Source organism: Chrysemys picta, chromosome 12 (genome assembly GCF_011386835.1).
Source record: "Chrysemys picta bellii isolate R12L10 chromosome 12, ASM1138683v2, whole genome shotgun sequence".
NCBI lineage: Eukaryota > Metazoa > Chordata > Testudines > Emydidae > Chrysemys > Chrysemys picta.
The window spans coordinates 9,107,723-9,119,856 of NC_088802.1; the positions used below are offsets into that span (position 1 = coordinate 9,107,723).

A 12,134-nucleotide genomic window follows, 5' to 3' on the forward strand; every position below is an offset into this window, starting at 1 on the left:
TTTCAGCCCGAAACATGAACCTAAGCAGTAGCACTGAGTGTGGCGTAAAACAGTGGCTCTCAACCTTTCCAGACGACTGTCCCCCTTTCAGGAGTCTGATTTGCCTTGTGCACCCTAAGTTTCACCTCACTGAAAAATGACTTGCTTACAAAATCAGACATAAAAATACAAATGTGTCAGCATGCTAGTACTGAAAACAATGCTTTCTCATTTCTACCATGTCATTATAAAATGAATTGATTGGAATATAAATATTGTTCTTACATTTCAGTGTATAGTCTATAGAGCAGGATAAACAAGTACATTGTCTGTCGGCAATTTTAGTTTGCACTGACTTTGCTAGTGCTTTTGATGTAGCCTGTTGTAAAACTAGGCAAATCTCTAGAGGAGTTGATGTCCCCCCTGGAAGATCTGAGTACCCCCACGGCAGGGGAGGCACGTACCCCGGTTGAGAGCCACTGTTGTAAGCAACTGGACAATTGGCTTCACAATTTCAGCCCAACCCTACCTGTCGGTGCCGCTGTGCACTCCAGCTAAGGCAGATTCCAAGGAGTGGCTGTGGAGGAATTCCTTTCCCTGAGACCCGTCTGTGACTAATGAGAGGCAGAAGTGGTTTGTCCTCTCTCTGCACCGACACCTTGTCCCCAGGAAAGCCAATCAGGCCAGGGATGACGCAGGGAGCAGATCTGGGCGGGCCGGGCAGCTGGGAACCACGCTCTCCACTTATTACTTCTGCTGCCCGGTCCGCTCTCTCTCCCTTTCCCCTCTGGCTGGGAGATATGATCCCTGGCTTATGCCCATGGGGCGTTTGCTCTCCTGTAGCCAAGACCCAGAGTGGGTCAGGGAGGGCAGCAGCTCTGGGACTTGCAGAGGGGGGAGCAGAGATGGGGCTGTTGGTGCAGAGTCACTTTCCTGCCTGGCCCCAGCCCTTCCCCCCGGGTCTCCCCCTCACCTGCAGGAGTTGTTCCAGGGCTGCCCTAGGAGGCCAGTTCCCCACTCTCGGCTGGGCCCAGAGGTAGCGCTCCTTCAGCCTCTCCCTAGCTGTACCAGCCCTGTCCAACCCAGGAAGTTCAGTCATCTCTTGATCAGATCACAGCAGGAAACTCGTGGCCAAGGGAGAGAGAGAGGAAGTAGCCCAGCCTTGCTTTGAGCTGTAACCCAGAGCCCTCTAGTGGGGGCAGATCTGGAAACCCTCTTCCCTGGCTCCTCCTAGGGGTGACCAGATGTCCTGGTTTTATAGGGAAAGTCCCAATCATAGGCGTGCGCACCACATTTCATTAGGGTGTGCACCCAGGGAGTCCTGCCCTAGCCCCGCCTCCATCCATTCCCTCCTATTCCCACCCCCTGACTGCCCCCCTCAGAGCCCCCAACCCCCCCTGTTCCTTGTCCCCTGACAACCACCTCCTGGGACCCCTGCCCCCCAGAACCCCACCCTCTATCTAAGCCTCCCTGTTCCTTGTCCCCTGACTGCCCCCTAGGATCCTACCCACTACCTGTCCCCTGACTGCCCCGACCCTTATCCACATCCCTGCCCCCAGACAGGCCCCCGGGACTTCCACGGCTATCCAACCACTCCCCGCCCCCTGACAGGACCCCCAGAACTCCCAACCCATACAACCCCCCCGCGCTCCCTGCCTGCCCCAACCCATCTCCACACCCCTGCCTCCTGACAGCCCCCCCCAGAACTCCTGACTCATCCAACCCCCCACAGCTCCTTGTCCCCTGACCACCTCATCCAGAGACACCCCCCCCAGGACCCTCTTGCTCCCTGCCCGCCCTGACCCCTATCCATCCCCCACCCCGACAGACCCCGGGACTCCCATGCCCCATCAACCCCCCCCTGCTCCCTGACTGCCCCCTCCAGAGACCGCCCACCCCTAACCACCCCCCCGGGATCCCACCCCCTATCCAACCCACCCTGCTCCCTGTCCCCTGACTGCACCCACCCCTTATCCAACCAGGGCCGGCTCCAGGTTTTCTGCCGCCCCAAGCGGCAAAAAAAAAAAAAAAGCCACGGTGGCGCAATTGCGCCGCTCCACTCTTCAGTGGCAATTCGGCAGCAGGTCCTTTGCTCCGAGAGGGACTTGCTACCGAATTGCCACTGAAGACCCAGACATGCCACCCCAATAGCGGCCGGAGTGCCGCCCCTTAGTATCCGCCCCCCACCTGCCTAAGGCTCTGGGATGGAGTTTGGGTGGGGGAGGGGGTCTGAGGTGCAGGCTCTGGGATGGAGTTTGGGTGCAGGCTCCGGGCTGGGGCAGGGGATCGGTGTGCAGGAGGGGGTGAGGGGTGCAGGCTCTGGGACGGAGTTTGGGTGCAGGTTCTGGGCTAGGGGTGGAGGCGTAGGAGGGGGTGAGGGGTGCAGGCTCTGGGAGGGAGTTTGGGTGGGGGAGGGGGTCTGAGGTGCAGGCTCTGGGATGGAGTTTGGGTGCTGGGTGCAGGCTCCGGGCTGGGGCAGGGGATCGGTGTGCAGGAGGGGGTGAGGGGTGCAGGCTCTGGGACGGAGTTTGGGTGCAGGTTCTGGGCTAGGGGTGGAGGCGTAGGAGGGGGTGAGGGGTGCAGGCTCTGGGAGGGAGTTTGGGTGGGGGAGGGGGTCTGAGGTGCAGGCTCTGGGATGGAGTTTGGGTGCTGGGTGCAGGCTCTGGGCTGGGGCAGGGGATCGGTGTGCAGGAGGGGGTGAGGGGTGCAGGCTCTGGGACGGAGTTTGGGTGCAGGTTCTGGGCTAGGGGTGGAGGCGTAGGAGGGGGTGAGGGGTGCAGGCTCTGGGAGGGAGTTTGAAAGTGGGAGGGGTGCAGAGGGAGAGGGTGCAGGCTCTGGGAGGGAGTTTGGGGGGCAAGAGGGGGTGGGTGGGAAGGGGGAGGGGGTGCATGCTCTGGGAGGGAGTTTGGGGGGTGCAGGGTGAGGGCTGTGGGTCTGAGGATGAGGGGTTCATGATGCAGAAGGGGGCTCAGGGCTGGGACAGAGGATTAGGGTGCATGAGGGCTGGGGCTGGGGTTGAGGGGTTTGGGGCGTTGGAGAGGCTCAGGGCTAAGGCGGAAGGGCAGGGTAAGGGCAGCCTGTCCTGCCATTGGGAATGGGGGGGCACTAGGACCCTGGGGCAGCAGACAGCAGTTGAGCAGGAATGTGCTACACCAGTAGCACAGGCAGGCACTGGAGAGGCCTCACACTGCTTTCTTTCAGGCTGGGACACTCAGGGGTGTGGGAGGGAGACCCGCAGGGGGAGGGGGGGGGCAGCCAGGGGCCGGCGGCTTGCTGCTGCAGGGAGAGTGGAGCCATTTGCCCACCCCTGCGTTAGGGTGTGCCCAGGGCTGCCCAGAGGATTCAGCGGGCCTGGGGCAAAGCAATTTCAGGGGCCCCTTCCATAAAAAAAATGTTGCAATACTATAGAATTCTATATTCTCGTGGGGGCCCCGTGCGGCCTGGGGCAAATTGCCCCACTTGCCCCCCCCCCGGGTGGCCCTGGGTGTGCCTGTGCACACCCAGCACTTCCCATGCGCACGCCCATGGGCCCAATATTTGGGGCTTTGTCTTCTACAGGTGCCTATTACCCCACCCCGTCCCCATTTTTCACACTTGCTATCTGCTCACCCCATCCCCTCCCCGGGACAGACCCACGACCCAGAAGGGATCCGTCCATGAGCATTAACAGCTCCGTGCCCCCGGGTTGAAAGTTGGCTTCCTTTCAACACAGATGTGGTCCCAGCCCCTGCCCCGGAGCCAGCCTGCAGGTGCAAACTCTCAGATTGCTGCAACTCCTGACTCCGGGGAGGCCCATATGATGCAGGCGCCGTCACCCACCTGTTCCATTCGCAAACCATCTCCTGGGTTAGTGCGTTCACCCTGTTAACACCCATGGAGCCACCGCCGCAGCCTCCTGCAAAACCCTCCTTAAGCCTCTCATGTGCCCTGGGACCTGCGAAATGCTTGACAGCAATGAGGCTGCAGGTGTGCAGAGACCACAGCCTGTCAAGCTAAGCAGCGGCGTTCCCGTGGGCTCCCTGGTCTGCCTGTCACGGATACGGATACAGAGATCAGGAGTAGCCAGTGTTAGGATGGTTCTGGCTAAGAAATAGGGTGACCATATTTTCCCAAAGGGAAAACTGGACACCCCCTGGGGTCTGTCCGAGGACCCTCTCCCCCCTGTGTGCGGGGCTGGTCTGAGCACCCCTGTCAACCCCTGCACGTGGGGCTGGCCCGAGGCCCCCTCTCCCCACGTGCAGGGCCAGCCTGAGACCCCCTGTCGCCCGCCGGCACGTGGGGCCATCCCATCCCAAGCTGGTCTCCTTAACCCTCCCTGCCACATGGGGGTGGTGCTGCTGCTTGGCCGCCCCCCCGCCATGTTCCTCCGCACCCCGCTAGGGCTTGCACCCCATTTTTTTGGCCAAACTGTGCATTTGTCCCGTTCGTTCTTGTCAACTGATGACAAGTGCCAAGTTTTGCCCCCCCCAAAAGTGTCAAGATGGCTGGGACAGGGCCTCTATTAGAGACCGAGCTGACAGGCAATGGAAAAGAGCAGTTTATTCTTGGTATTACCTCACATCTGCTACTGCAGGTTTCTGAGCCCTTCCTCTGACCCATCTGGGACCGGCCACTAGCAGAGACTGAACTAGGACCTCAAGGCTGAGCCCATCTGGCGATGCCTGTGCCCCTCATAGAAAAAGCATCACCTGTTGGCTCATAATGGCCGTGTCATTCAGAGGTGGCTTCAATACAGTCCCTACTTCCACAGCATTAGGTTTTTTTGGTCTGCAGCTCCAAAGCTGTCCCCACCAGAGGGCTCTGGCTGTGCTAAAGGGAGGCGGCTCCCTCGCTCCTTGTCTCTCTTTCTCCTCGGTTCAGCACAAGTTTCCTGGCTGAGACGGATGCAGCTGCGGCTGAGTAGCTGCTGCCCCCTCAGTGGGGTGTGGACCAGGGGGAGACCTTCATCCAAGCCCCCTCTGTGCCCACCCCAGGTGGGGACTTTCTCCGGTGGCTGGAACCAGCCCCCTGGGGCTCCCTGGACTCTGCCAACACCAGCTCCTGAGCCGGCGCCTGCAGGTGATGGGGAGACCTGGGGGAAAGGGCCGGGCAGGAAAGTGACTCCCCATCTCACCCCCCACCCCCAATCTCTGCTTTCCATGTCTCTGCCAGTCCCAGAGCTGCGGCCGTCACTGACAGACATTCCCGGTCCCGCAAGCGAAGAGCCATAGGAATGGGTCAGCCGGTGCTTAATTTGTGCCAGGGCTGAGCCCTGGCACCTCTGGGCCTGGCAGTTCAGAACCCCGACACTTCCAGTCCTGGCAGTTCAGAGCCCTGACACGGCACCTCCGGGCCTGGCAGTTCAGAGCCCCGGCACCTCTGGGCCTGGCAGTTCAGAGCCCCGGCACCTCTGGGCCTGGCAGTTCAGAGCCCTGACACGGCCATGACACGGCACTTCTGGGCCTGGCAGTTCAGAGCCACGGCACCTCTGGGCTTGCCACGGCAGTTATGCATGTAAAAAAATTGCTTGAGCCCCGACACCTCTTTCATTACAAATTAGCCTCTCAGGCCAAGGGGGAGGAGAGACCAGAGCAGAGCCATAAATGGGGAGAGAGGTTCTCACTTGGTTCTTTCTCTTTCTCTAAATCCTTATTGATCCATGATGCCAGATCCATCGCTCTAATTATTTTCCATAGATTCTAGTCCACTAATTTATCAATGTACCATCCCTCTAGAGCAGTGGATCTCAACCTGTTTACCATTGTGGGCTGCATATGCAGCTGTCTGTATGTTACGTTAAGTGGGCCCCATCCACACAATATATATACTACCTGTATGGCCCTGAGGATGGCACATGGGCCAAAGCTGTGTGCTGATTGGCTGCCAGCAGCCCACAGGTTGAGACCCACTGCTCTTGAGTGATTATCTCCTCGGTGTCTAAGCACTGCACATCAGGTGACCAGCGAGCAAGTGTGAAGAATTGGGACGGGAATGTGTGGGTAATAGATGCCTGTATAAGAGAAAACCCCCCAAATTGGGACTGTCCCTATAAAATCGGGACATCTGGTTACCCTACCTGCACAGATGCATAAAGCATCAATGAGAAAATGTGTCCTTTTTTTCTCTCCTCCTAATGCCCAGTGGCGAGGGAGATGGTAAGCCACTGTTTGAATTATTTGTGCTACGGTAAATAAGGTTCTGTTGTGGGAGGCACTGCACAAACTCCAACCCTACTCCCGCGAAGACTCTAGCCCCAGCATCTGTTAACTCAGGCGAGGTGTGTGCATTGAAATCTATGGAAATCTGCTGAGTTTATTTACACGAGTCTTTCCAGGATCAGGGCCAGAGTTTGTACAGTGCCTGGCGTACGGGCCCCTCCGATGTTGTGTGGCGCAAATTGTTGCCCCAGTGAGTTTGCAATCGGAGAGGAAGGCAGGCAGGAGACAGATGAACGGCGGCCGTGGAGCAGGCCGGGTCACAGGTACAGGCAGAGAGTTGTGGCTGTACCATCTAACCATGTGGCTAGATGGTTTTGTCAAAGAGATGATTTTTCAAAGAGCTCTAAAATCCACATGGGTACTCAGGCTGTCTTGAAAATTGCTGTGCATCATGAGGGCTGAGGGTAGGGTTAGCGGTGCGAATTTGGGGACATTTGATCCAGCGGTTCCTGAGATTAGGGGGAGCAGAGAGAGGAGGAGAATTAGGACACAAGAGGAAGGGTGGCCCAGTGGTTACAGCACCAGTTTGGGGCTCAGTTCCCTGCTCCGTCATAGGCTGCATGTGACCTTGGGAATTAGATGGTAAATTCCTTTACAAATCTTGCCCACCTCCCAGGGGTGTAGCAATGATAAATACACAGGGCTTAAATTCTCCCTGAGTATTTCCCAGAGCCCCAGGGCTTCGGCTCCATGGAAGGTACTGGGACTCCCACGGGTTTGAAAATAATTACCAGAGCTCTGTTCCAGTCAGCTCCAGCTGAATTTAAGTCCTGACAATGCATTAACAGTTGTGAAGTGCTTATATACTAGGCTCATGGGACACTATTAATAGCTAAGAGTCACTCCGAATGCTGGGGGAAGAAGGGAAGTTGCAGAGGAGTGGAATCAAATCACTATAACTTTTGTGCAGCCCCTGATTTTTCAACCTGATTTCTCCAAACTTTTCCTCAGATGCAGGGATCAATTCTGCGTCGCCACTGACAGAAAAGAGGGGAGATTGATACATGGCCAGGTGGCGACTTGTACTAGGAATGCACCTGCCCCAAGCTCCCCTGAGCTTGTCTTAGGGCACGGTTAGAACATGATCTTGGACTACTTTGTAGTCAGTAAAAAGAACAGGAGGACTTGTGGCACCTTAGAGACTAACAAATTTATTAGAGCATAAGCTTTCGTGGACTACAGCCCACCGAAGAAGTGGGCTGTAGTCCACGAAAGCTTATGCTCTAATAAATTTGTTAGTCTCTAAGGTGCCACAAGTCCTCCTGTTCTTCTTTTTGCGGATACAGACTAACACGGCTGCTACTCTGAACCCTTTTGTAGTCAGTGCAGACAGGGACAAGATGTGATCAGTATCAGGTCAGCAGGCTGTGATTAAGGGTTTGTTTACATGAGGAATTTGACCAGAATAGATACCCCAGAATAGCTTCCTGTGTGGACATGCTTATCCTGGAAGAATTAGCTGGTATACTTCTTCCAGTGTAGACTAAGCCTACGTATAAGACAGACGAACACAAGGAAACAATGAGGCAAAAGCGGTCAGCATGATAGGTGGTGTTCTCAGCACACCAGCAGCCTAAACCATGTCAAGTTTATATCCTGGGAAGTGCCCATAAGGAACAGCCATTACAACCATGTTAATAATGTTGTGCTAATTAGCAATCAATTAACTAACTAATATAGACAAGTCCTTTACACAGGTTGGGCCTGTGTAGCAGTAGGGGCCTGATTCTGATCTCAACTGCACTGATGTAAATTGGAGACATGTCTAGACTACGTCGTCGTAGCTACACAGGCATAACCCTGTAGCGTAGACGCAGCTTGTAACAACGGAAGGGGGTTTTCTGTCAGTGTAGGAACCCCCCACCCGATGCATTCTTCCAATGACAGCTGTGTCTACACAGGGCCTTAGGTTGGCATGGGTTTTTTTTTCCACCCCTGACCGGCATAGCTACACCAAGCTAACTCTTAAGTGTAGCCCAGGCCTTGGAGTGGTTCCATTGAAGTTGGCGTGAAGAGAGAGCAAAGGGAGAAGCAAATCGTGGCATTTGAGTGTTGGGGGTGGGGGGCAAATCCTTTTTAATAATCTGAGGCAATGTCTCCAATGCAAAAGAGTTGTGTTCTTAATTTAGATTCACTCCTAATTTCACATGACCTTGAAAATTCAGTTAGAACCCAACCACCTCTCTCTGTCTGTGATACTTTTGGGTTAACTGGGTAGCTATATGTTGTTCTAGACTTCGAGAACACAAAAGGGAAACCAGTTTTCCAGCATGACCCTAATCAAACATAGCTTGTTTACCATTCCTATGGGTAACAGCAACGGAGAACATCCTGTTCCTAAAGCCTGGGGTGCAACTTGAACTGCTAACCACAGTCAAAAGCCGAGTTGCTGTGTTTGCACTGCTGTTTTAACCTGAGTTAAGAACACATCTCCTGCTTTGTTCTGAGGACACACCCAGGGAGAGCAGTAGGCCAGGCTTCTAGGGCTCTCTGGTCAGTCTCAGGGGGGTTAGAAATGGCCAAGAGATTTAATCCTTGTGCTGGGCTGAATCACTAACTCCCGACTGTGTGTGGAGATCGCTGAATCCCTTACGTGGACCATTGCACATCAGCTTCCACATGCTGGGCTTTGCGAAAGGGCATCTCCATGGGTGTTTCCTATTTGCTTCATGTTACATATCCTCTCTGGCAAACATAGGGGCAAGGTTTAAAATCCCAGCACCTGTGTAACAGGGACTCCAGGAATCTGTAACCAACCCTGATCTCGCCTGTTCTCTCTCCCCTGAGCAGGATTCCCCATCCTTAAACCTGACCTGCATGGCGTCAGGGGAAGAGCTGTGGGCACTGGATCTCCAGGGGAGGCACCAGCCCAGGTGAAGAACCAGTTAAACCAGCTCAGAGACCATCTGGGAGAGAAGCCCAGCGCTGGGATTCGCATTGAGCCCTTGTGAGCTTTTCCAGGTCTGCCCTTCTCAGGTAGCTCATCACCGAACTGGAAGGGACCTCGAGAGGTCATCTAGTCCAATCCCCTGCACTCACAGCAGGACTAAGTATTATCTAGACCATCCCTGAGAGGTGTTGCAAACACCTGTCCTAGTTTCAGGGCAAATGTTGCCTGGGGCTTTTTACCCTTTCTGCCTGAAAGCAGCTACCAACCCTCGCTCTGCCTATTGAGATAGGAAGGGAAGCAAAGCAGGATGGGTCCCCTCTGGTGAAGGACTGGGGGATGGTTTTGTCCAGGTTCCCCAGTACATTATCTTGGTATAATAGATTCTAAAGCCAGAAGGGATCATCTAACCTGACCTGCATAGCACAGGGCAGAGAATTCCACATAGGAATTGTTTTTTTTTCACCCTCTTCCTCCCCTGGTTGGGGGGGGGGGAACGTCTTATGTGTGGATTTTCTCCATAAACCAGGGATGGCAACAAGTGCGAATGAGAAGGCAAATCTACCGTGGGGAAGCCCTGAGTCCGCAGAAGCCGAGAAAGCAGAGGGGCACATTTGCCCAAGAGAAGCCAGTGAGAGTCAGGGTGGGTGGGAGAAAGAGGAGGAAGGAAATCTTCCAGGGGGGAGAGAGGATAAATCTTTTCCCCAAGGAGGAGACGTAAGGCAACTCTGGGTGCAGCAGAGAGAAGGGGAAGGTGATGGGTCCAGGGAAGGATTCACGGAGAGTGCCCAACCTGATGCCCAGTGGAGCACCCACAAGGGAGAGAAATGCCACCAGTGCCCTGACTGTGGGAAAAGCTTCAACCGCAGCTCGACCCTTAGTGCCCACCTGAGGATCCACACCGGGGAGCGTCCCTACATATGCCCGGACTGTGGGAGAGGCTTCACGCAACTGGCTCACCTGACCCAGCATCGGGGGACACACTCGGGAGAGGAACCCTATCGCTGCGCCGACTGTGGGAAGGGCTTTGGGGTCAGCTCCCGCCTGGTGGCGCATCAGAGGAGCCACACGGGCGAGCGCCCCTACAAATGTCCCGAATGCGGGAAGAGCTTCCGGGTCAGCTCAGTCCTGGTGGTGCATCAGCGGATCCACTCAGGCGAGAGACCCTATAAATGCACTGATTGCGGGAAGAGCTTTAATGTCAGCTCCAACCTCATTAAACATCGGAGGATCCACACAGGGCAGAAGCCCTACAAATGCACCGAGTGCGAGAGGAGCTTCAATGAGAGCTCAGCCCTGATTGCCCACCAGCGGCTGCACAAAGGGGAGCGACCCTACAAATGCCCTGACTGCGGGAAGAGCTTCAACGTCAGCTCCAACCTCCTGGAGCATCAGGGCACCCACAGGGGCCAGAAACCCTACAAATGCCCCGAGTGTGGGAAAGGATTTGCCCGCAGCGCCCACCTCTCACAGCACAGCCGGACTCACACGGGTGAGCGACCCTACAAATGCGCCGAGTGTGGGAAAGGATTTGCTGTGAGGTCCCATCTGGCCCAGCACTGCCGGGTTCATACTGGGGAGAGACCCTACAAGTGTGCTGACTGCGGGAAGGGCTTCACGGCCCGTTCGTCCCTGACCACCCATTGCCGGACTCATACAGGAGAGCGACCCTATAAATGCCCCGAGTGTGGGAAAAGCTTCAATCAGAACTCACACCTGGCTCAGCACTGGAGAACCCACTCGGGAGAACGACCCTATCACTGCCCTGACTGCGGGAGAAGCTTTGGGGACAGCTCTGCCCTCATTAAACATCAGAGAATCCACCTGCAAAAGAAACCTTGTTAACGCCACCCCGCAGTTACTGGAAGAGCTTTGCTTGGAACTCAGCGCTTATTACTAGAATGGGGCAGGTAAGGGCTTTTTCAGGGAGGTGGGAATTCAAAAAGAAAAAAAATCATGTTGAGTTGATCCCAAGAAGTGTTCCAACATTTGTAGGGGGGGGGGGGGATGGAAAAGTTGAAAATAAAACTCATTTCAAGTTGAACTCTTGTGCTACATGAAACATTTCATTAGGATTTTGAGTGGCTTTACCATCTCTTAAAATTAAACTGAAACATTTCAAACCCAAAAATAATTGATTTGAAAAGGTTGAATATTCTGGCTTTCAGATTTTTTTTTTTTGAAGGGAGCAGCTGAAACAATTCAATGAAACAAACATGTGCAAAACATTTTGAAGTTAGTGGAGCTGCATTTTTCCCCACACAGGAAAGAAGTTTCCAACACAATTTTGCACTCAGGTCAGCTTATTCCACTTCAGAGAATCCATGCGGGGATAACCCTGACTGAGGGGAGTAATATCGGTGACATTCAGCTCCTCCCACTGGGAGCAGACCACCTCTAGCTGATTCGTGACTCTGGTCTGGCCGCTGAGACCTTGCTGAAAGCTGAGCATAGGATGAGGAAGAGAAAACACCTGCAACCTTGGTTGTTCCCTCTTCTGGGACTCAAGATCCCTCTCCTCCCTAGGCAAGATTCATTCCCTGGGCTGCCCACATTGGTATCAGAGAGGTGGGTAAGAAATTAGGTCCAATTCCATCCCCAGCACTGCCTCCCCACTGCAGAAATTGGATGCTTAATCAATGCTCCAGGTCTCATTCTCCCTTCAGGCAACCTTAAAACTGAAGGTGCCCTAGGCTCCCTCCCTTAGCAGGAGCCATTTCTTGGGGTGAGGGACTCACCTGCTTTACTAATCCCACCCACCATCACCCCCAGCTAGCCCTAGCTCTTCCCCCATCCCAGGTCTTCTCAGGGCACGTCTACACAGCCGCTAAACACCCAACTCAGGCTCATGGGACTGGTTCACTGCTGTGTAGCCTCCTGGGCTCAGGCTGGAGTGTGAGCTCTGGGACCCTCCCACTCATCAGGGTCCTAGAGCCCAGGCTCCATCCTGGGCCCAGAAGTCTACACAGCAATGAAACAGCCCCGCAGTCCAAACCAGCTGGCACAGGCCAGCCATGGGTGTTAAGCTGCTGTGGAGAAGTACCCGCAGAAGTCTGGCCCTCTAGTTTGAC

At 54.9% G+C, this 12,134-nt stretch overlaps 2 protein-coding genes across 4 annotated transcripts in view; one reads left to right on the forward strand and one right to left on the reverse strand.

Annotated features, from left to right (window-relative positions):
- LOC122172568 (zinc finger protein 271-like) overlaps positions 1 to 1,193 on the reverse strand; it is a 31,967-nt gene extending 30,774 nt beyond the window's left edge. The window contains exons 1-2 of one of the 3 annotated variants that reach the window (XM_065564438.1): positions 953 to 1,193; positions 509 to 593 (exon numbers count right to left, since the gene is read on the reverse strand). The gene's annotated coding sequence lies outside the window, so the exon portion shown is untranslated. Of the gene's footprint in view, positions 1 to 508 lie in introns of all 3 variants that reach the window. The other 2 variants (XM_065564439.1, XM_065564436.1) reach the window with 2 other exon arrangements.
- LOC101947088 (zinc finger protein 850-like) overlaps positions 1 to 11,107 on the forward strand; it is a 28,106-nt gene extending 16,999 nt beyond the window's left edge. Inside the window, exon 5 of the mRNA XM_065563880.1 lies at positions 9,456 to 11,107. Within this exon, the coding sequence (XP_065419952.1) occupies positions 9,456 to 10,908 (1,453 nt within the window). The 3' untranslated portion in view covers positions 10,909 to 11,107. The remainder of the gene's footprint in view (positions 1 to 9,455) is intronic.
- Positions 11,108 to 12,134: the final 1,027 nt, after the last annotated feature.